Source organism: Ipomoea triloba, chromosome 3, assembly GCF_003576645.1.
Source record: "Ipomoea triloba cultivar NCNSP0323 chromosome 3, ASM357664v1".
NCBI classification, from domain to species: Eukaryota; Viridiplantae; Streptophyta; class Magnoliopsida; order Solanales; family Convolvulaceae; genus Ipomoea; species Ipomoea triloba.
In genome coordinates this window covers 1536093-1561159 of record NC_044918.1, presented here as the reverse complement: position 1 = coordinate 1561159, position 25067 = coordinate 1536093, and the positions used below count along the sequence as shown (strand labels likewise).

At 35.6% G+C, this 25067-nt stretch overlaps 2 protein-coding genes across 2 annotated transcripts; both read right to left on the bottom strand.

The window, feature by feature from the left end:
• Positions 1 to 12961: 12961 nt before the first annotated feature.
• On the bottom strand, positions 12962 to 14912 carry LOC116014279 (protein LYK5-like). Its single transcript, XM_031254304.1, has one exon. It carries the CDS (start codon positions 14892 to 14894, stop codon positions 13065 to 13067), a length of 1830 nt encoding a protein of 609 aa, XP_031110164.1. The 5' UTR covers positions 14895 to 14912; the 3' UTR covers positions 12962 to 13064.
• A 5468-nt stretch (positions 14913 to 20380) lies between these two features.
• Positions 20381 to 22329, bottom strand: LOC116012438 (probable galacturonosyltransferase-like 1). The gene is made up of 2 exons (XM_031251970.1): positions 21157 to 22329; positions 20381 to 20710 (listed from the first exon to the last, which is right to left on the bottom strand). Exon 1 carries the CDS (start codon positions 22248 to 22250, stop codon positions 21162 to 21164), a length of 1089 nt encoding a protein of 362 aa, XP_031107830.1. The 5' UTR covers positions 22251 to 22329; the 3' UTR covers positions 20381 to 20710; positions 21157 to 21161.
• Between the last annotated feature and the right edge of the window lie 2738 nt (positions 22330 to 25067).

Genomic DNA, 25067 nt, shown 5'->3' with positions numbered 1-25067 from the left:
GAAACTTAACCTACATAGATTGGTTTACTTGCTTTGCATCTTCTCAATTTGACTCAATCAACTATGAATAACTTAGGTTAACCAACATGGTTGGCGTGGTGTATCAGCATTTCGTTCCTTAAGCATGAGCTTGGGGGTTCGATCCCCACATACCCCACCCATGTGAATGAGCAAACCATTTGGTCAATCCCCTACCACTTAATGTGCTGATAGTGGACGGAGGATTAATCTTCTGGCTATCGGCTGGAGTGATACATTTGGACAACAAAAAAAAAAACTATAGATAAACTAGGTTGATTTACCAGTTATAAGGCGGGATTTACTTGTGCACACTACAACTACAATTTTGGCTATAAATAAGATCAGTTAAATCGTCGGATGTACCTCAATCATATCGTCTACTATTGTATAGGTTATGACGGTTAAGGAAGCAAAATTATTAATTTAATTATTTGGATTGATGAACTAGATGAACGGTGATCTGGGAAGAGCATATGGTGCTATTATGAATACAGTTCCATGGATCTATCATAGAGTGAAGGTGTGCAGCAAATTATAGAAGCAGCATTTAAGTAAGTCAATTCGAGGCACCATTTATGGGGTGAAAGGTTCACGTTCACCCTGCATGAAACACACCCGTGTTGCACAAAATAGAAGGCTGTCCCCTCCTTTCCATTTCCAGGGATTATGAAAATGGATAAATCCTCGGTTTCCCCTACTTTGGTCGCTTCTCTAAATTAGCCAAACCGCCCACAAACATCATTCTCCTCGCAACCATTATTTACCAATTAAGAAACCCCCCCATTCATCTACTCCAACCAGCATTCTAAGTTCATTAAATTTCGGATGAATTAATGTCAACTGTCTTATGATGATGATGAGTGGCTGCCACGATATGATTATATTCCCACCACTTACTGAAATATAATTATTAAAAGAATCATGAATTGAAAGAAGATGGCAGTGCACATATATGTCCAATTAATTAAGGAATGATTATATGTGATGTTGGATGGGGAATTATTGAAGATATATAGTTTAAGGTTGAAGATGATGAGAAGATGCATGAGAGATGAGAGAGCAAAATATAAATTGGTACGAGGAATTGAGGTGTCAACGCCAATCCGAAACTGTCTCTTTTTGGTGTAATGGAGAAATGGGGAAAAGGAAATGATGCAAAGCAAAAGCATAAAAGGACGGACGACAAACTTTTGAACCCCTGCACCCCTAGTAGCCTGCCCTTTTCTACCCCACTCCCTATTCTTCTTGCATCACTCATCATTCACCTACATACAATATATATATAATTATATATATATGTACACTCACCACTATATATGGCTACCTAGCTAGCTAGCTATACTAGCCTAGTGTGAATTGAATCTACCTATATGTATCTACACAGCCCCTACCCACTCACACACACACAAAAATAGGGATGGCAACAAGGCGGGAAGTATACTCTCTGCCCATCCCCGAAACCCCGACCTCGTCCTCATCGTTGGCGGGGAATGAAAAATAGTACGTTACCATCCCTGACGGGGAATTTTCCCGTCTCTGTCTCCGTTTCTCGAAAAAAAAATTTCATCCCCATCAGGGCGGGAATCAGGGATTCCCATCAAGGACGGGGGAAATTGACATCCCTACATACACACAAATATATATACACAGAGTAAATCTTATATCATTATATTATAGGTAGAGTTGTCAAAATGGACTTAAATAGTCAAATTGATATGCCTCACCCCCCTAATATGGTGTCAAAATGAACTTATTAAAAAATCATACCGGTATGACATACCCCTAATAGGATGAAGAGTAGGTTGGTGTTATATATGAGAGTAATACTTAACACGTTTTACTTTTTCTATTAAGTATACCAATGGAGTAATAGTGTTCTCATTGTAGCCTTAGACGGTTATTATAAGGTGACATGACAGACATATTTTTATTAATAATGTGTCTGTCTTAGTTCTAGCATTTTAGGTCAAGGGGCTAACATCAAGTGGCACATATTAGGTCTCAATCATGTGCCACATTTTTTTAACTGCCCGAATATGGTTTAGTCAATTTTATACTCAATAATAAAAAATAAAATAAGTCGAATAAAATCTATTGAGGATATGGAGTGCGAAAAATAAAAAGGTGGGGAAGGGGAGAGAGCATTTGCATGAAGAGATATACACAAACAAAAGTAGGATTGAATGAAACTAATGATCAACATAATGGTTTCTTTAATTTGCTTTTGAATGTAGTGACCACAAATCCACTTTAGCCCATTGATTGATGATATACATATATATATGCCCTATTATATGGGGATTAATTCCTCACATTTTTCTACCCCTTATTCACCAAGATCATCACAACATTTCTAAATCTCATTTTACGAGGATTGTGAAATCATTGTCATGTCACTACCTAGAATGTTTTGGTCCTTTGCTTCAGAATCTTTTCGTGTGATTGGTGCCAACAAAAAGGTTATCCAATGGTGTTAATCAAAATCAAGACTTTTTTTTTTTTTTTTTGGAAACATACTTTTCTAATTTTAAAGATCAACAATAATTGTTGTATATATATCTTAGTAATTTTGTTAGGCCTACAAGGAAAAAGACTGAAAATTTGGATTATTATTAATTGACGACTACCTTAACACGTTATCTTGGTGCGAAAGTCACGTTCAATTTTTTTTTTGTCTCCTCTTGACTAAAACTATGAAAAACTCAATATTAAACTTAAACTCCCTCCATCCTCTCTCTTCCACTTGACTAAATGGCTGCAAAAATCCCTTTAAAAAAAAAAACCAATTGTGATGCTCTAACACCATGTACATAGTTTTTTTTTAGTCCGTTTATTTTATTTATCTGGTGTTGTTTGTGAGTTATTACATAAAAGTGATTTTATCAAGTGGATTGTGGATTTCCTCATTAAAAAAAAATCAAGACCTTTTCAACAAAATAAAATATAAATAAATCTTCACTAAAATATTTTCTAAGGTCTATAACTTATCCTAGCTCGATTGGACCACCCATCGATTTCTTAATTGGGAATTGAAAGGCCAATCATGGTGTCATGATTAAGTTTTGGCAAAAATAATAAAATATTATAATTAATAAAACATTATTAATTAGACCAAATCACCCACGTTAATGGCCACATTTGTCTACGTTTAATTTAAGGCTACTACTTATGTCATAATTAATCGACATTAATGGTTTGTTGGCTGTTGCTTTCTCTTTATCCTTCTGTGTTTTTTAAAATTTTAATGTTATCTATTTTTGGCTAATTGCTGTGCTTAATCATAGTCTTTGTAATATATAGCGAACAAATAAGCAGATTGGACCAAATTTAGCTAATGGTTAAAAGCAGTTATAGAGCTTTATTACCAAAATTAACCGAGTCGTTGAAACTTGAAGGCACGCGTAAAAACAAATAATTGATCATGAGCCTCAAATGAAATAGTCGAGTAGGTGCAACACGACTCTCGTATATAAAAGTCACGAATTCGTTTATTGTCAAACACCTTCTCGATTAAACTCGTCGTACATGATCTTTTTACTTTTTAGTGCGGTTAACTTCTCATGTGTGGTTTGCGAGTTATTATACAGGACTGAAGCTTACTCATCAATGCACAATCTCAAATAGTGGTTGTGTGCTTCCCGGGGAAAAAAATATTGGTCACGTTGAGTAAATTAAAATATTTTACTTATAAAAAAATTGGAATATATGTTGGGCGGTAGATTGAAGAGCGGAGTCTAACATCCTATCATCGGACCCTGGCGCTAAGCGCAAGTATAAAGAAATAAAGTTGTGTTCTCACTACTAATTATAACTTTTGATGTATGTAGTAGTGTTAAAAACACGACGGGGGTATTGGTAAAAATCAAACTCATGATCTTTTAGTATGAGTATCATGCTCCGCAATCCAATCACCCCTTACTAAAAATAAACATGTCAAAGACCTTCTATGTTGTGTTATTTTATATTTTCTCATACCACATAACCATTTTATATATAAAAAATATAAAATTATAGAAATAAATCACATTTGTCCTATATATATACAAACAAAAATTTATTGTTGTGTGAAGTATGTTTTGTTGGATTCATCATCTGGGAAATTTACGTTAGTGATATCCTAGCAGGTAGCAGCTAGTTGTTTGTTTTTAAGAAGGACGACAAAATATAATTATGATACTAAACAACATTAATTAAGGAAAGAACCTTCTACCTAATGATGTAAAACCCTAACCAACCCGGTTTTCATTTCCAACAATTGAATTGAAGTGGGATCTCTATCTATCAATCTAAATACTTTGCAAATGATGTCTAAGCAACCGGAAGCTTCATATATTTTACTTAGTAATAAAGCCTCGTGACCTCACCCCCACCAAACACAGATATATAATATTTGTATCAAAATTAAGTATTTAGACTTAATATCCGATTTGGTCCCTCGACTATTAGGATTTCACCACTTTGATTATCGACTTCTAAATTTATCTAATTGTATCCTCAATTATGCAATTTCTTCTCAAAATGGTCTTCGGTCCAAACAACCATTTGTTAGACGTTAAAACTGAGGATAGAAACGTAATTTCATTGTCTTTGTCTTCTCAGGTCAGTCAAGTGTCCCTTTTCATCTTAGTTGTTGGCTTCGTTTACAGAATTAAAATAAATAAAATAAAAAAAAAAACCCTAAATCCTATAAGCTAACCCTAATTGCAAAATCTCCGGCAAACACAATTTCTAGGACCGGGGACATGATAAATCTACTCAAGTGTAACTACACAAAGTTCTAAGTTCGACTCCTAGTAAGAATTATCTATTGGCTCTCTTGGTTCAAGTCGGTAAGTTATGAGTAACATATGCTGGTTTACCTCATTATTGTGGTCCTTTGCAAGCTAGGGTCACAAGGCGGGCTAACTCAAACCACGTCTTCTAGTATACAAGAATCGAATTTATGATTTTCTGACTTTTATTTTGAGAATCATGCTCCACTTAATCGACCACCCAAATTCTCCTATCGGAGGAAGATGCCGGCCTGTAGGCTGTTTAGGGTGCTTAACACAGAAGAATCCAATGTGAGAAAAAGTTAACGAAGGCCCATTGCGGGGGGGTTTAAACGCTTTCTCTCCCCCACAAAGTCCAGCGCAATTGCCGGAAGAACCAGAAAGGCTTGATTAGGGCCTCCCTTGGACTTCTTTTTTCAGAATGAATCCTATGACTCGCCGGAGGATGCCCCTCAAGCCATCAGGATACAATTTTTTTAATTATATATTTGTTTTATGAAACTCAGTTTCTTCTCGTATTGGCCTAAAAAGTTGAAATCTTGCCATGTTGGGAACATTATTATATGAAACCACCTATGAATAATAAACAACATTATATTGTCCATTTCTAAGGTGCCCATTCACGTCACACACGGGTGCATCAAGATTCCCTTTATTTTAATGCAAATTAAAAGGCTGATTGTAGTTAATTAATTATTGATGGACCCGCAGGGTTTCCTCTTAATCACCAGGCTAAATATAGGACAAAAAAGGATAATTACATCAGATTCTTTGTGCTGATGTATATGCATGGTAGATGACTAGGTAAAAATATATAATTGTTGCAAGTTTGCATATAATACCAATTCAAATGGCAATCTACTTGCATATAAAATAGCTATTATGTATAGTATGAGTAGTTATTGATTAGACTCGATAAATGAATAAAGTCAAGGACTTAAGTAAATGTTAAAATATTTCTCCTAATATCCCCGTCACGACAGAGCATCTAGAAGGATGTAAATCATGGTAACACAAACTTTTGCTTACTGTGTACAATGAGGTCTCTCACTTTGAAAGATTGCTTCCATATTGTCACTGTTTTTTTTTTCCTAAACTTCAGTCTAGTGACTAACTGAGCTGTCTATGCGGGCAAATGATATTAGGATATATGTTGGTGAATGATATTATCCATATTCATATATACTGTTTAATTAAAGGAACCGACATTAATTATTATGAAATTTGAAGAATTCCTGTGTATTATCTGAAAAAAAAAAAAAGTTAGGCTACAGCCTCAACATCTCAAAAGTTATAATGTATTTTCAATCTACATATAAATATAATGGTGTTGAAGAACAAGGCTTAGATTCTTTCTCATGATATATAGCATATGTAGCCCCATAATTGCTAGTGCTAGACTGCTAGGCCTAGAAGCTATTGTCTATTGGAGTGTCCATGTGGCCGGGTGTGAATGTCCTATGACTAATGTCATGATTCCTTAAGGGTGAAGGTCAACAATTGCATAATTATAGGAAAATACTTAGTGTACTCTCACTTTATATTCTCAATTTATACTCCCTCTCACATGTTTTTGATGTAGACACTTTTATTTGGATCCACATGATGAAAACAATCAATATCTTTGTCACCTCAGGGAGTAGAGATAAGGGAGTATAATTTGAGAGCATGTGTAGTAGAACTCATAATTATATGGGTGTTTTTTGTTTTCACATTAGAATCTGAATAAGAATAGAATCAAATACTTGTAATGATGATTGAGTTTTTGTGAAAGTATTTATTTTACATGTTTGAAAGTAGGATGGAATTGAAATAATTATCAATATTGATATTTGATTGTGCATGACTCTATAATGAGAATAAATATTTTAAAAATATAAAAATAAAAATCAAGACAATTGATCTTACTATAATGATATCCAAAACATCAATATGAACAAAAAATTATCTAAAAGTACTCATCCTACCCTTTTTAATTAAACAGGAACAAATGTACTCACCTCCTCACGTGAGACTCTGATACCAAATTGAAACATGTACTCAATTTCAACTAAAAGCCTAATCTGATAGTTGGATTGCACATTTACGTTTATATATTTTATGCTCAACAATCACAACTTTATTTTCTTATATTTGAGTAACAAACAATACCATGTTTCGATCGTAGGATGTTGAACTCAGCCCTCCCCGTCTTAGCCTAACACTAAAAAAAAAACTAAAATATTTAAAAATAATCTTATTATTAAAGGTTTACAACGGACCAAAATTGAAATAGGACCATTAAACTCATAGAACACATTGAAAATAATATATTCTATTTGTCATTCATTTGTGAAGGGAAAAAGGGTAATCCTTAATAATATATTCATTTTCTTGGCTTCCCATGTTGAGCAAGAGTTCCATGGTCCAACTTATTGGCTCTCACCATGTCATTACTCCAACATTCAAGAAACCTATTAAAAACAAAATTAACCTGAAAACCTCAAGTTGCAAGCTAAGGCATTCAGATTGTTACTACATTGTGTGTCTGTGTGTGTATATATATGTATAAACTATAGATACAACTACTGAATATAACAAGTGACAGCAGATTGGTGACTTAATTGAATGCAGAAATTATATGAATTGAATATACAGACAGACATTAGAGAGCAGAGAAATGGTGACCTAGCAGCAGGAAGAAGATGGGCATGCAGGCAGGCCACATAATCTGAAAAATTTTAAATGGAGGGACTGTTTGGGAGTTTGAGTGTGGCAATTTATATATATGTGTCCTTCTCAATTGGGTCACTTTCCCCTCTGATGATTACATTAAGTAAAAAGGCCAACATTCTCATGGTAGTATGGCCTCCACTGTTTTCAAGATCAGATAAATGTTCTCTTCTCCTTAATTCATCATCCCCCACATCTATTAATATACCTCCATTATTGAAATTTCACAAAGGATATACGGAGTATATCAATAATATGTCATTATTTGGTTCAATTGCCTTGAAACCAATCAATTCATTAACAATTATTGAATTTCGATGGTCGAAATTGAAGGAGGTGTCTTGTCTTAATTAAAAGCCTATGTGGACAACTACTTTTGATAAGTCCAGTAATACATGATGAACACATAACATTTTTTTTTTATCACGTAGCATGAAGATTCATGGGATGTGCTCAACAATCCATATACAAGCACTAGAGAAAAATTGGATCTACCCACTACAAAAAAATGGATCTTGCATCAGTTTCAACAATCAATGATAGGAGTTAGTTGTTTGTTGCAGAGTCGAATTCAACATCCTATTTTTGTGAAAGCGTGATTAAACTAACGCTGAATGCACTTCATTCCTGCCGTGAAAAAACAATATTTGAGTCGAGTAGCATTTTTTTAATGGTAAAAAAACCTACCACCAATATCCAAGGGTGTAAACTAGGTAATCCTTATTCCTGTGTAAATATTAACAAGAATCAAACTTTAGATATAAGAGTCATGTTCCTTTTTTTTGGGCAGTAGCNTATAATGGTGTTGAAGAACAAGGCTTAGATTCTTTCTCATGATATATAGCATATGTAGCCCCATAATTGCTAGTGCTAGACTGCTAGGCCTAGAAGCTATTGTCTATTGGAGTGTCCATGTGGCCGGGTGTGAATGTCCTATGACTAATGTCATGATTCCTTAAGGGTGAAGGTCAACAATTGCATAATTATAGGAAAATACTTAGTGTACTCTCACTTTATATTCTCAATTTATACTCCCTCTCACATGTTTTTGATGTAGACACTTTTATTTGGATCCACATGATGAAAACAATCAATATCTTTGTCACCTCAGGGAGTAGAGATAAGGGAGTATAATTTGAGAGCATGTGTAGTAGAACTCATAATTATATGGGTGTTTTTTGTTTTCACATTAGAATCTGAATAAGAATAGAATCAAATACTTGTAATGATGATTGAGTTTTTGTGAAAGTATTTATTTTACATGTTTGAAAGTAGGATGGAATTGAAATAATTATCAATATTGATATTTGATTGTGCATGACTCTATAATGAGAATAAATATTTTAAAAATATAAAAATAAAAATCAAGACAATTGATCTTACTATAATGATATCCAAAACATCAATATGAACAAAAAATTATCTAAAAGTACTCATCCTACCCTTTTTAATTAAACAGGAACAAATGTACTCACCTCCTCACGTGAGACTCTGATACCAAATTGAAACATGTACTCAATTTCAACTAAAAGCCTAATCTGATAGTTGGATTGCACATTTACGTTTATATATTTTATGCTCAACAATCACAACTTTATTTTCTTATATTTGAGTAACAAACAATACCATGTTTCGATCGTAGGATGTTGAACTCAGCCCTCCCCGTCTTAGCCTAACACTAAAAAAAAAACTAAAATATTTAAAAATAATCTTATTATTAAAGGTTTACAACGGACCAAAATTGAAATAGGACCATTAAACTCATAGAACACATTGAAAATAATATATTCTATTTGTCATTCATTTGTGAAGGGAAAAAGGGTAATCCTTAATAATATATTCATTTTCTTGGCTTCCCATGTTGAGCAAGAGTTCCATGGTCCAACTTATTGGCTCTCACCATGTCATTACTCCAACATTCAAGAAACCTATTAAAAACAAAATTAACCTGAAAACCTCAAGTTGCAAGCTAAGGCATTCAGATTGTTACTACATTGTGTGTCTGTGTGTGTATATATATGTATAAACTATAGATACAACTACTGAATATAACAAGTGACAGCAGATTGGTGACTTAATTGAATGCAGAAATTATATGAATTGAATATACAGACAGACATTAGAGAGCAGAGAAATGGTGACCTAGCAGCAGGAAGAAGATGGGCATGCAGGCAGGCCACATAATCTGAAAAATTTTAAATGGAGGGACTGTTTGGGAGTTTGAGTGTGGCAATTTATATATATGTGTCCTTCTCAATTGGGTCACTTTCCCCTCTGATGATTACATTAAGTAAAAAGGCCAACATTCTCATGGTAGTATGGCCTCCACTGTTTTCAAGATCAGATAAATGTTCTCTTCTCCTTAATTCATCATCCCCCACATCTATTAATATACCTCCATTATTGAAATTTCACAAAGGATATACGGAGTATATCAATAATATGTCATTATTTGGTTCAATTGCCTTGAAACCAATCAATTCATTAACAATTATTGAATTTCGATGGTCGAAATTGAAGGAGGTGTCTTGTCTTAATTAAAAGCCTATGTGGACAACTACTTTTGATAAGTCCAGTAATACATGATGAACACATAACATTTTTTTTTTATCACGTAGCATGAAGATTCATGGGATGTGCTCAACAATCCATATACAAGCACTAGAGAAAAATTGGATCTACCCACTACAAAAAAATGGATCTTGCATCAGTTTCAACAATCAATGATAGGAGTTAGTTGTTTGTTGCAGAGTCGAATTCAACATCCTATTTTTGTGAAAGCGTGATTAAACTAACGCTGAATGCACTTCATTCCTGCCGTGAAAAAACAATATTTGAGTCGAGTAGCATTTTTTTAATGGTAAAAAAACCTACCACCAATATCCAAGGGTGTAAACTAGGTAATCCTTATTCCTGTGTAAATATTAACAAGAATCAAACTTTAGATATAAGAGTCATGTTCCTTTTTTTTGGGCAGTAGCATTTCTTTTTTTTTTTTTTTTTTGAAAGCAGTAGCATTTCTATTTTTAAATGCATGGTTTGGGTATGTAAGGATAGATGCAGAGATGATCTGAAGAGGGATGAGTTAATAAATAATAATGAATAATTAATGCAAGAAGGAAAAGAAAGGGTTTGGCTGGTATAGAATGCAGACAGACAAGTAAAGGTGATGGACCCCATTTCAGACAATGACATGAGATCGATAATTGAATTGAAAGGCCAAAAAAAAATAAAAATCACCTCACTCCATTACAAATATCTCTCCTTTCAAATAATATATAAATAATTTCAGATAGGATTATTAATTATCAACTTAAATATCGAATAATTTAACCAGATTGGTTGGCGTAAGTTACCACTCTTATCCCTTAATAGAGGTTATTAGAAGTTTAAACCTCTTCTTAGCCACCACTTTGCCTTCTAATTAAGCTCTCTTATCCCTTAATAGAGGTTATTAGAAGTTTAAACCTCTTCTTAGTCACCACTTTGCCCTCTAATTAGGCTGACCCAGTGTGAACGAGGATTAATTTGAGTATAATACAGACTTAAAGGTGTTTTCTATAGATAAGGCCTGTTCAGAACGCCATAAAAATTTTATTTTATTTTTTGAATAATTTAATGGTAAAAGTTTACATAGTTATTGTTGGTGGCCAGCAAGATAGGTCTGATCTAGGAGGCCACCTCTAGAGGGGGGGCTAAACATACATGTAAAAGACTGCAAGTAATATCAGTGTATAATATATACATATATGCATTGCTACTACTGTATATAATATATATTGGGTTTATCGAGGCAAACCCCACTCCTCTTCCNATATATTGGGTTTATCGAGGCAAACCCCACTCCTCTTCCGAGTATGTGAGTAAACCCTCGCCCTGTGATCCTAGCCGGCAAAGGACCACAAGGAGGTTCCGAGTATGTGAGTAAACCCTCGCCCTGTGATCCTAGCCGGCAAAGGACCACAAGGAGGTTAACCAGCCTAGGTTGCCCATAGCTGACCGGCTCAAACCCGGGTGGCAGACGGTTTCGAACTCAGGACCGGCCGCGAGCGTCTTGGTCTTGCCACTCAGGCTGCCCTTACGGGCTGTATATAATATATATGTATATATAGAAAGGTGGTCCTCTAGGGGTGAGGTGGGGGTCCAGGTGGCAAGGTCGGCAGGGTGTGGCCCTAGCCACGTGGGAGCTGTGGTCCAGGTAGGACAGCCCATCCTTGAGCAATGACACATGTACCTAAAAGTAAAGGTGGCCTGGTGACAGGCTGGTTGGGCCTTGCCGTTTGGGATGCATAGAGAGATTAAAGTTGTCTTCACTCTTCACAACTTCAGTAGAGAAAGATGGAGGGGAAACAGTGTTTTTCTACTATTCTGTCCTCCCTTTCTTTTTCTTGAAAAATAATTGTACCTTAATCAGAAAGTCGGTTATTCCTATCACGTATCAGTATAGGAGGTGAATCGCGAGATATAACTCAATTATTTGCAGGTTTTTAAAAGTGTTAGTATACTAATGTTTACCGTATATATGGACAATTCTATACTTCCCTTTGGTAGGAAGTGAACCTGAACTTTATCCTATTATATTCGATTAGCGGAACTAAGCTGTTAACTTTTTTTCTTTCTAGATTTCATCTCTCCGACCAATTGATCTGAGCTATCAATGCGGGCTAAGCTGTTAGCTTTTTTTTGAATTTCTTGTTGAGGGTAAAGGGGAGGGTTGGAGGATGATGCATGGGGATTGAATTTATTGGAGTCAAAAAAGGGGTTGCAAAAATGGGGTCATATCAGATCATATCATATCTTCTTTATTGAGTTCACTTTGGGTGGTCCTAACTCATTTGGTCTTCCCACTTCTATATCATAGTTTCATCTATTGCTGTCATTTGATATATTGGGCCTGACCTTGACTCCAATACAAGTCCACTATTACCTAAGCCCAACTACAAATGGGCCTCTTTAAGGCCCAACACCTATGAAAAAAACTAAAAGCAAACAAATACCTAAGCCCAACTGCATGTGCGCGGCAAATTGTTATGTGGCAAGGTGAACTCGAATCTAAAATACACAATTTATATACTAAATGTTCACAACTAAATGTTCACAATTTGAATTGTGAACATTCAGTATGTAAATTGTAATGAGTCCATCTTGCAAGGTCCAAGGTGGACCCCTATGGTATAACTATTGGAAAGGGCTCAACTTGAATATTCAACATGCTTAGAACGGTTTACTAGTTATCTTGCCCACAAAAAGTGAAATTCTCTTACTCCAAGACCCTCATATCTTGAACTTAAAGAATAATGGATGGGTAAATTATGTTGGCTTAGCAGTCTATTAGGTGGAAGGACCAGTGTTTGGTGCCCGCTAGAAGCCCACTACATTAAGTGAAACTCTCACACTGTGATTGGCATGGTTGAATTCTGTGTTCTTGTCTTATTACCCATAATGTATTATCCAAGAATCAACTGAGTTGCGAAAGAGTTTACTGTTTATCTACCATAAGTGAAGGGGAAAACACCATTAAATTAAAAACAGGCCAATATATACCTGAGTGTTAACCTATTACATAGACCAGGCTTCCAGGTTTTGCACATCCGATTGAATACTCATCAAAGAGGAAACAACTTCTGCTGCAGTTGGTCTCTTTGCAGGTTCATGTGCCAAGCAAGCTGCACTCAGTTTTATCAACCTCAAGGCAAGTTCTGTTTGGTCAATTATGAACCCTAGAGGGTGCTTAACTTGCAGCCTGGGATCCAACACATTTTGAATCTCATCTTCTCCATTTCTTCCCTCAATAATCTGAACCACTCTCTCAAACAGCATTACTTCTTCTTCTCTACCCTGATTGAAGATAGCTTCTTTCCCTGTAATCAGCTCCAACAGGATAACCCCAAATGCATAAACATCTGTTTTAGGGCACAGGTTTCCAGTTCCATCATTCTGGGCTGTTTTTGCCAGGCTGAAATCTGCAATCTTGGCCCTGAGATGTTCATTCAGTAATATACTGCAACTGTTAATGTTGTTATGGACATATGGTGGATCTGTAAAGTTGTGAATGTAGTTGAGACCATCTACAACGTCTAAAGCGATACGAATTCTATTGTTCCAGCTATGAACTTCAGGGCCATCATTCTGCAACAGCCATTCTTTCAGGGATCCATTCGCCATGAACTCGAAGACGAGATAGGAGGATACTCCAAGATGCTCACACACGCCACGAAGGCGAATTACGTTGCAGTGGTTGATCTTCGAGAGAATTTCGACTTCACTCGATGCATCTTCTTCGTTTACTGCCTTTATAGCTGACAGTTTCCCACCCAGAATTCCTGCATAAACTGAGCTGCTCAGCCTCTTCTCCAGGCTGAAATTCTCAGTGGCTTCTTCCAGTTCTTCATACTCATAAATTGCAGGGAACTGATCCCTGACATTCTCAGGTAATTCCCACTTTGATTTCCCATTTTCGGCTTTTCCCAGGGCTTGATCATCTGTTTTACCTCGTTTTCTAGGGGGGAGAAAAAAAATAAATACTGTAAAACATAAAATTGCCAGAGAAATGCCAGCCCCAATTCCAATCCAAATACTTTTATAAGACCTTTTGTGCTTCTCTAATTTGGGACTGTCTGTTTCTGCTGCTGCTGCCTTGTAAATCTTTGTCTGGGATTTTGAAGGCTCTATTTGCAGAGGGATCAAAAGAGTTGTAAATGGGAAAAGAGTGTCCTCTACAGAAATCCCATTTGCATTAGCTACACTGCTTTTACTAACACCAAACTGATTACTTATCCTAGAAACATCATCTCCCCAAATGACTAAATATGACACCAGAAATTTCACACCATTTTCTGTCTGCTTTCTTGAAGGGCAGGCACACCTAAGGGGGACAGTCAAGTTCATCCCAGGAACCAAATCTTCGGGACGATACACGTTTTCGCGCAATAGGGCACTGCAAGAAGAAAGCCCCTGAAAAGTATTGTTTGCTGTGGTGAAATAAGTAGTACCACCACTTGGAATTACATAAGAGGTGTTGGCCTGATAGAACAGACCCGAACACGAACACGAGCAGTTTACTGGGACGATTAGTTCCTTGTTCAGAGGCAAGATGGCCTCCCTGGAGATATTGTTGATTCTTGAGACCTCTCCAGGGTCTGCTGATAAGAGATTTGAAATGGATGAGACTGAATTGTATGGTGGGGGCTGTGATCTGAAGATGAGGAAAGCTTTGCAGGTTGGCAGATGAGCAGTACAAGTGTAGAGAACAGCAGAAGATGGCACAGTTTCATTGAATCTGGTGCAATTTAAAACTGCATTTCCTAAATACTTCTGCTGTGCAGAGGTATATGGGGCAAATATGGTTGCATTTAGAATGAAAATCAACAGAAAATGAAAACCCCCCATGGCTGTTCCACCAGAAAGTTGAAGATACCACTCATTAGAATATGGGTTTTATTGATTTTTTCTACCATAGTTCAAGAAACAAACAACATATTGTTTGTTGGTGTTGACAAAAGGAAGCCACCAAGCAAGTCTTTGTCAGATCAAGCACTTACCATTAGTCCACTACGCCATATAATTAAATAGTGGCATGGTTGACAAAATTCGACTAGTCGGCCGGTTGCCTAGGCCACCCATTATGGTGATAAGCTAGGCAGTCGGTTGGCGCCAGCGATAAATCGGTGCCTACAACACTGAATAACGAATGTGCGACTTTATGTCTTTATATTTGCTTATAAGTCTTGATGGCAGGATGCTGGACTAGGCTCTTCGTATCGACGCTAATCAATTCCCAAGAATTTAGAAACAATTCTCAGGATCAAAAGCTTACCATTAGACAAAAACCTAGAATAGACAAAATTTTGTTGCTTTATATTTGTATACTAGTCTCTCTCACGTTTCTATGATAGGATGTTGGACTGAGTCTTTGAGCCGCTCAACATTCTTGAAATCTTGTTGTTGAAGTAAGCTAATCATTCAACAAATCTTTGGTCGTGTGACGTTTAACAAACACAAAAAACAATTAACAAATGGTGCCAGGCGGCTTCAAGTGCAGAGCTTTGTCAACAAAGACAAGTTTGGCTGAGAAAGTTGATAATTATAAACAGATTAGTTAATAAGAACATCGTTTTCGATGCGTATTATGGAAGAGATTTCAAATCCCTCTTCATGTCGGCTGGCGGTTTTTCCACAAACCCGTAGACTCACCCACCCTTCATCTCCCTCAATCAGCGCAGATTACCACAGCCCATATAATATATATGCAACATAACCCATTAGAGAAACTGTGGGCTCAGCTCCCATGATTATATTATTGAAGGACCCAAGCCAACAACACTAGTAGGACACACCATCATTTTCTGGGCTGCCTATGTTTTCCCATCTCCATATCTGTCCCTGTACTGTACAGCCCAACATCATCGCCTTCAAATTCCAGAACAATGTAACCGGCCGACTAGCCACCTAGTCAATACCTAAAAAGTCAAAACGGTAACCTAGTCAGTACCTAAGAGGTCTAGACGGTCAGCGTTTAAACGGTCTAGACGGCACTTAAGCAGCCTAATCGACCGTCTAAACCACCGATTATACTGATATGCTTAGGCGGTCTGTCGGAGTCTAGTGCATAAGCGGGATTTTTGGATTGTATATTGAGATAGAGATGGATTGGGACGAGGCGACAGTTTATTGAAGAAGTGAGGTCCCACATCGTTGACTAATCACTCCACCTTATTTATTGCTGAGGTATATATATCATTGTCTGGACTCAACGGGAGTGACACGGCTGCGTGTCAATTAAAACGTTAGATTAGAAACCAGAAAGCGAGTATTTATCTTCTCCAATAATATTGAATTTTAAGTAATTAAATGATGAGTTAATTCCATTTTTGGTCCTAGATTTATAGGTGACATTCCACTTTTAGTCTTTTTTTTCAAAACATTCACTTTTGATCCTAGTATTATTGTGGCATGACCATTTTTGGTCCTCCATCAACAAAACAGTTTAAATTTCGCAAAATTCAAGAGCATTTCAGTCTTCGATTTTGATTTTTTTTCAAAAAATAAACATAAAAAATATAGCGGGTGAACCTACTTGTATAAAAAATATCAAAATGTCATTGTATTTAACGGCATTTCAATGGTTTTCTTGACGGAGGACCAAAAATGGTCATGCTACAATAATACTAGGACCAAAAGTGGATGTTTTGAAAAATAAGGACTAAAAGTGGAATGCCACTTATAAATCTAGGACCAAAAATGGAATTAACTCTTAAATGATTTTCGTTTTAATTGAAAAGATATTTTAATTATTACTATTATTTATAATATATTTAGATCCGAGATTTTAGATAATTAAAAATTAGACTTCTTTTGCTTAAATTATAAGCCTTTGGTACATCAAATCTAATGTTTGGCATGTCACACGCACGTCTTCTGTGCTTTTTCCATTTACATATATCTTTAATTCTCACCGACAGTTTATAAACTCATATTATTCCCTTTTTTTTTTTTTTAAATATTATACTCCAAGTTTTTTTCGATCATGTATTAGTTCTTTGTTTGATTTCACACTAAATTTGTGTGTTGGTACTACTAGGCAAGAATATTTTAATTTACATTATGTTAATTTCTTTAAGATGTAGCATCAGTTGAAAATTGCGCCAAGGCTGTCCATTCAATTTCAAACATGAGTTGAAAATTAAAGGTGAACTTTACAAGCAATATGATACATTCAGTCCCTGGTGTCATATTGCTTTAGTCATATCACTCACACTTTTTATTAACAGTGGATTATCCCTTTTGGGCAAATTAAACCCAAAAAAGATTACTTCGAATTCAAGCAAGAGGTGAAATAGTTAAATTACTTCGAGTTTTTAATGGCGTAGCTTAAATTACTTCTAGTTTTTAAAGATAATGATAAATTTTAATAGATCCGTTAATAGAGCTAGGAATGAAAATCTACTTCAATTCGATAACAATTCAAGACTAAAAGTGTAATTTTTCTAGCTTAAATTTATAGGCTGGTTTATCTAGATATGTTTTAAGCATAGGGCAATGACATTAAACCTAAATGGAAGAAGTAATAGGTAACAAAGTTACGTAACTGAATGTAGGATATTCTGTCCATAAACAAATGTAGTGCCTAACATTAGTACACTTTAATGTAAAAATCTATAAGCACAAAAAAAAGGACTTAAATTAAGGATATATAACATGTATTAACACATAAACTAAGTTTTTATATAAGATATATTATAATTTGTTTTTAAATCGTATTAGAGTTTAAAATTTGTTAATTATAATATATTTATATAGGTTGTTTTATATTGTATTATTTTAACTTTTTGAAGAAAACTAGGTAGGCATGCATATATAAATCACAGTCATTATTATTAGTGTAATAACTTATTAACCTGTGTGTGTAAACTATATTACAAAGACTCTATACATAGACTTAACCAAGAAGATGTTGGCAAGAATCAAACCGTAATTTTCTAATACAAGAATTCTATTCCATCCACACGGCCACCCATTTTGAGGCTATATATGTGTTACTTAGGGTACGGTGTTTATTTAGTATTCTTATTTGTAACATGAGATATTACATTAACGAAACTGCCAAAGTAGTGTATTGTCTCGTCCATGGCCTACCAAAATTTAAATGGGCATAGATTGAGTCAATTTAGTTTCAAGACTCAACACTAAATTGTATATTTCTGCTCACAAGAAAATCATTATTTTCCTGATGATCGGAATTAAACCCCACTTTATCACTAGAAGTAAGTTTTAAATGAAGTTTTTCATCCACTTGACCAATGCCTTACAGAATCTTTAGTAACTCCTAGATAGAGACCAGAGAGACACATGTTAGGTTTTTCTGTGCCTGTGTCGCAAGCAAACCTTAACAGCACGTTTGGTTCACGGAATTAATTTTAAGGGAATAGAAATACTATTCCATATGTCTTCAAAAAAAAAAAAAAGAAATACTATTCCATAAGGAATGGAATAGGTAAGGAATAGAATATGAATTGTATTTCAGCGTTTGGTTCGCGGAAGGAATAGACTTAAGAATTGTATTCCAGCGTTTGGTTGGTTAAAGGAATACAAATGGAATATATATGTAAAAGACATAAATGCCCTTGTACAAAATTTATTATTATTATTATTATTATTATTATTATTATTATTATGTGTAATGGAATCTAATATTTTTTCATGACTGTTCATTATTGAATCCTTTTGAGTTTTGACTTATGTGATTTAAAACTACGTTGGATTTGGATCATCAGTTATTCAAGAATGTTTATACATGATGGAATTTATGTATGAATTAAAATTCAAATAGTTTTCATAATCAACTGCTAGCGATTTTTTTAATCATGCAAATGATACACATAATTTATTGGCTAATTGTTTGTTGTAAGTGTTGTATAAATGATACACATTTTGTACCCTAATTAATTTGGCTATATTATTTGTCAAAACTTAGAATTTTATTACGTAGTACTATTTTTTTTTAGTCTAGCTTGGACCGTGTTTATTAGCAATTTTTCAAGTTGGTTGAGCAAGTTTGTAGGCTGCTTTTTGAACACATGGTCAGGATTAATTTATGGGAAAGCATCAGCATATATTTAGACAGAATGGTTATTTGAAGAGGCTAAAGTGATGAAATTGGGTTTCATTCTCACGCCTTCCAGTAAAACTACAAGGAGTATGCTTTCCATGCTAAAATGATGAATTATTTATAAGAACTTCAAATGGCAGTAGTCCTGCATATTTAGTTGAAGAGTGTCTCTACTGTAAAAAGTGAAGACCTACTATCAATAGAAGATGATGAAGATTGAGTTGATAAAATTTATTAGGCTATATATAGGTATGTGCAATGGCGGAAGGAGATATGTGCGATGATAGAGAGAAAGTTGCGATGTGATGAAGTTTAGAATAGTGAGCCTAAAAAAATAGGTTTAACAAAGGGTAAAAAAAATCCTATTCATTAGAGGTCAGGGATAAATTAATACCAGGGGTGGTGGTAATAGCTATTACCCTTGCAAGGGTAATAGACCATTCCCAGGAATAATATTCCTGGGAATACAATTACTTACCAAACAACGGAATAGGCTATTACTGGGAATGCTATGTCATTCCCCGTCTATTCCGTGAATCAAACATCCCGTAAAATAAAGAATCTCAGATGAAAGGTCAAAGATTACGTAGAGAGTCTTCAATTAAGTAGCACCAAAGTTAAAGCCGCTTTTGTGTTGCTTAAATTGGCCTCATTTTCTGCCGCAACTCAAGCTAATTAAAGTAGTCAAGACAACACACTAAACTCTTACTCTTAAACTTGCAAATCAAAATTTAAGATGCCCCATCACTTTACCTTAGTGGAACTACACAATTTTTTTAAATTACAATACAACATAGTACCATCAATAAGTATAGTTAATGTTAGTACCTTCAAAAAAAAAGTATAGTTAATGTTAGACCGATAGACATGTCTTTGCCGACTAACTCGTCTAGAGTTGCCCATATATGAATATGTATGTATACTCAATCGTAGATTATATTGCATGTGTATTCATATGAGAGTAGTTTCTATACATACACTTTTAGATAGATAGAATATGTATACTTTAATTTATGGAAAAGCCTAGCTAGTGTTCTGGGCCTGGTTACCTTAGCCAGTAAAGGATTACAATGAGGCAAATCAACGAAGGTTAATAAATAACTCTCACGAAAAATTAAAAATGAAACTTTATAGTTACCAAATCAACTATCTAACAAATTAAGACCAATATGAACTTGCCTATGCGTATTTTTTTCCCAAAATTTTCCCTCAAGAAAAATAATAATAATAAGAGAAGCAAAGCTGGATAGTAAAGAAACATATATGATTATATGCGTAATTTTCTCCTTTCTTGGATAGTTTATAATTTGACTGTATGATGTCACCACTAGCACATAGTACATTCTGCAGAAACTAACTACATACTAGTACGTGCTAGTTATATATAGTACAAGATCTTGCTTATACGTCATAATAATTATATTATAATTTACAAGTAATTATAAGTTAATCAAAACCTCTTACCTTTCTTGCATCATATCATATCGCTTCTATAATGCCATGTACATATAACACAATTGAGGAGGATCTCTATATATATAACCCCAGATCTCTACTCTCTCTCGTGCTTAGCTTCAAACTTGAAAACGCCATCAATCTATAACAATGAAGATTCAAAGAAAACATTATAAATCATGATGATTAATTAATTATGTTAAACAAATCGAAATTTTATGGCTTTTTTGTTCAGTAACGAGAAAATTAAACCCACAACAACTATTCAGTCTAAGTTGTTCATAGTTGACCAACTCAAACAAAATAGGCTAATAGCACCAACTTGGCTGGCCTGGGTAACCTATCACAATGTAAACTAGCCTATATTGCTTATAGTTGACCAGTTCAAATCCTATCACAATATAAACTAGCCTATATTGCTGATAGTTGACCGATTCAAATTGGCTGATCTGGACAACCTATCACAAGGTAAACTAGCCTAGATGGCTCATAGTTGACAGTTCAAACTAATAACGCCAATTGGTTCAACTCAAATTTGATGTATTATTAAGGTTAATGCATGCATATATATATGGAGTTGATGTATACCGGAATCAAGATTCAAGAACATATGGTGTTTGTAGGAGATCATATGGTGCCCAGAGAACATCAAGCGGACATGGCCGGTTAGCGTCGAGTCGAGCCCAGGGTTTACCCTTGCCGCTCCAATGCAGTAGGCTGACCGGACCGGGGTGTAAATCCCGGCAAAGACCTCGGAAGTTGTCGCCGCCGAGCCCGTGCTGGTTCCATCTGTGATCCACCGGAGCTATATTTCCGGCGAAAACTAGCAAAAACGGCGGCAAAGAACCCAGCTCGTAAATCCGCATCCTCTTCTGAAGCTCCATCCATTCCACGATCTTGGTGGTGTAGTCTCCGGCTCTCCAGCGGCGGAGATCGATGAGCATGACTCCGGTGTTGAAGTAGCACGCCTTCCGGTTCGCGAAGGTTAAGGAGAGGGAAGGGTTTGACCAGAATGTCGGCGTGAAATACGCCGAGAAATTCGCGTTGCAGTACTCCGGCGCCGCGAGTACGGCGTCGTTGTGAAGCGGCGTGGCGGCGAGCTTGGCGACGTCGTCGACGAGTACGAGGTCGGAGTCGAGGTAGACCACGTGGCGGACGCATGGCGGGAGTAGATCGGCGAGGTAGTTGCGCGCGTAGTTTAAGGGGCAATCCAACGCCGCCCTAATGGAAGTGGAAATCAGACCGGCCACGGCCGAGTCGTCAAACCGGTAGATTCCGAACCGGAGATAGGGAAACGACTTGGCAATGGTGTGGTTGAGTGAGGCGGCGGCGTCGGCCGACGCCGCCGCCGCAAAATGGAACACTATATTTTCCGGGCAAGAAGAGTGCTGAAGAACGGAGAAAATCGCCGCCATTGACCCCCGGAGATAAGCCGAATCAAGCGTCATCGCTACATGCACCGCATTCTCGAAGCAAAGCCGACCAGAAAGGCCGCCGCCGCCTCCGGCGGCGGCGGCGGTAACCCAATTGAGAGAAGGACAAATTGGGGAGTTATAGAACTTAGGAGCTTCTCTGAACTGAAGCTTTGTCGTATCTTCAGAACCACCATTTTCTGCGGCAATAACCGGCCATATAAAGATGAGGAGAAGAAGAGCGGTGGCCCTGCCGGAAATTGGCGTCATGGCCGGCAAAGAAGCAAAAGTGAGGGCTTCTGTATCTTCGACAGAATTTTCATAAATATGGGGAGAGATTGGCCTCTCTGTCCCACATTAGAGAGTCTGAATTGTCGGTAATTTAGTATATTATTATTTTTTGCAATAAAATATTATCCTTTATTTATATAATTTTGACCTATTTTAAAAGTAATTACCTTAGCTGTAAGTCCAAATGAGAAGTCATAAAAAATTGAATCTCAGTTTCCAATGCCTTATTTGGAAAATAAAATCATTTGATCGAGAAGAAAAAACTCAAAAAAAGATATCACTCTCTAAGTTTCCATACGTGAAATTATATATTATTTATAAAAGGGTTACTCTTTATTTTTATTAATGGCAAAAACTTGTGTGAGACCGTCTCACCATGAGTCGGGTCGGGTCGGGTCAAATACAAATGTAGCACTTATATGCACAAATGTCATACTTATATGCTCAAATGTAATACTAATCAGGAATAAAATTTTTGTTACTTATAAGGGTAAATGTAATACTTTTAAGGGAAAATACAATACTTTTACATTTCGATTTAAAAGTATTACATTTTTCCTCAAAAGTATTATATTTGCCCTTATAAGTGAGAGGCACTTGTCAACATTACTTATTATGAAAAATGTATTACTTTTTCTCTTATAAGTAACAAAAATTGTATTTTTTATTAGTGTTATATTTGAGCATAAAAGTGTGAGCTTTGCACATATAAGTATAACATTTGCATGATGCTTTGACCCGACCCGACCCGACCCGTCTCACGAATAAGGATCCGTGAGACGGTCTCACACAAGTGTGAATTAGTTAAGTTAATTTCATTTTTTATCCTAAATTTATAGATGGCAATTCACTTAAAGTTTTTCTTTTTTAATTAAAATATCTACTTTTGGTCATAGTATGTATTATTGTGGCATTACCATGATATTTTTGGTCATTTATCAACAAAATAATTTAAATATCGTTAAATACAAAGGCATTCGGTCTTCAATTATGGATTTTTTCAAAAAAAAAAACATAAAAAATATAGCAATTTAATCTACTTTGTATAAAAAAAAAAAGTTGAAATGTCTTTGCATTTAACAACATTTCAATTATTTTATTGAAAGATGACTAAAAATTATCATGCCACAATAATACTATGACTAGATGAGAATGCTCTAATAAAAAATAATTAAAAGTGGACTGTCACCTATAAATCTAGGACTAAAAATGAAATTAACTCTTAACTATAAATTGGATGACTCACAAAAAAAAAAAACAAAACAAAACAAAACAAAAATGTGAATACAATAATCAAATATTTTAAAAACATTAAAGAGTGAATTTTGTAATGGATGTAGACATGTAGTAGCATGATTCTATTCTAAAACATACGGAGTATTCTTTATGTAAATTATGTGTGGTGAAATTAATAATATATGTATATTTTCAACATTTGGAAGAAAAAAAAGAATTAAGACTTTTAGGTACGTTTTTGTATGTCAAGATTGTGCACTTGTTCGATGGGAACCGAATATGCTCCGGAAACTAGTGCCCGGATTGCTCGGATATATATTAGCCAAAGGCGATTGGATGTGTTGCATATAAATTTTACATATTGGAGTGTTTGGTAAATAATTGTTAGCTGATAGTTGTTAGTTGTTTATTATAGTTGATTATAGAAATATATTTGATAAATTAGCTGATAGTTGGTACCTTATAGCTAATTAAACATGGCCACATGCAATATAGGCGTCGCAAACAGTTTCTTGGCTGAACTTTGGGGTCTTCAAGAAGGTTGATCTTCTCATCGCAAAAAATCAAGGATTCACAAAAATTATTGTTGAGACTAATTCAGAAGTCATGGTTCAGGCCCGGTTTAAAGACGTTGAGGCCTTGGATGGTGCTAGTACTCTTGTGAAGGATTGTAAGACTCTCCTAGGCCACTTTCAAATCTCCAAGATCGTTCACATCTTTCGTGAAGGCAACCAATGTGCTGACTTCTTAGCCAATATGAGTCAATATTCGTCATGAAAAACTTCAGTTCTAGATCACTCCCGGATAGATTAAACGAGTTACTCTTGCGTGACATCTCGGGCTTCGCTACTAGTAGGCGCCACTAGTTCATCGGACCCGGATCCCTCTGTTCATTAAAAAAAAAAACAAAAAACAAAAGGATAAAAAGAGGAAGTGATTCACGCTATCCCATACCAGTGGCGGGTAAATGTAAGTTGAATGCATGCAGTTAGTTACCTTCGACATCAACAAAAAGAGAGTGTAGGTTTTAGAACAAAAGATTATTCGAAGATGATTGACAAAAGTAGGGAGACCAGATTTTGACTTAATTTACGGAGTTACGGAAGAGGTGGGCCACGGTAGGGCCCAAAACATTTGTATTCTAGCGCCAATGTCGTGCCAGCAATGAGCAATCCCAGTATATATGCATGCTTTTTCCTTTCTCTCTGGGACCTTAGGTAAAATGTACTTGTCAACTTATTATTATTATTTTTATTTTAAAATCATTATTTCCTTCTCATTTTAGATAAGTAAATAACCCTATCACATAGTGTCAAAAAAAGTTTCTAGATCTCTGCATGAACAGTTCAGTTGGTTACATGAGTGAAGTTTAATTAGGAAAAAAGATTAGAGATCGAGTCGCATTGAGAACAATGTGAAAGTAACATCTCAAAGCTAAGCGAGAGGGCTCCTTGTGCGCAGTAGACAAATATGCAAGTAAACTCAACTAAAAGAGTGTTAGTAAGAATCAAATATGTAATCTTATAGCACAATAATTATATTTCACTACTCGATCACCCT

Bases quoted from the DNA above. Each gene is read 5' to 3' on its own strand.
- LOC116014279 (XM_031254304.1), bottom strand. From the start codon at position 14,894: ATGGGGGGTTTTCATTTTCTGTTGATTTTCATTCTAAATGCAACCATA.
- LOC116012438 (XM_031251970.1), bottom strand. From the start codon at position 22,250: ATGACGCCAATTTCCGGCAGGGCCACCGCTCTTCTTCTCCTCATCTTT.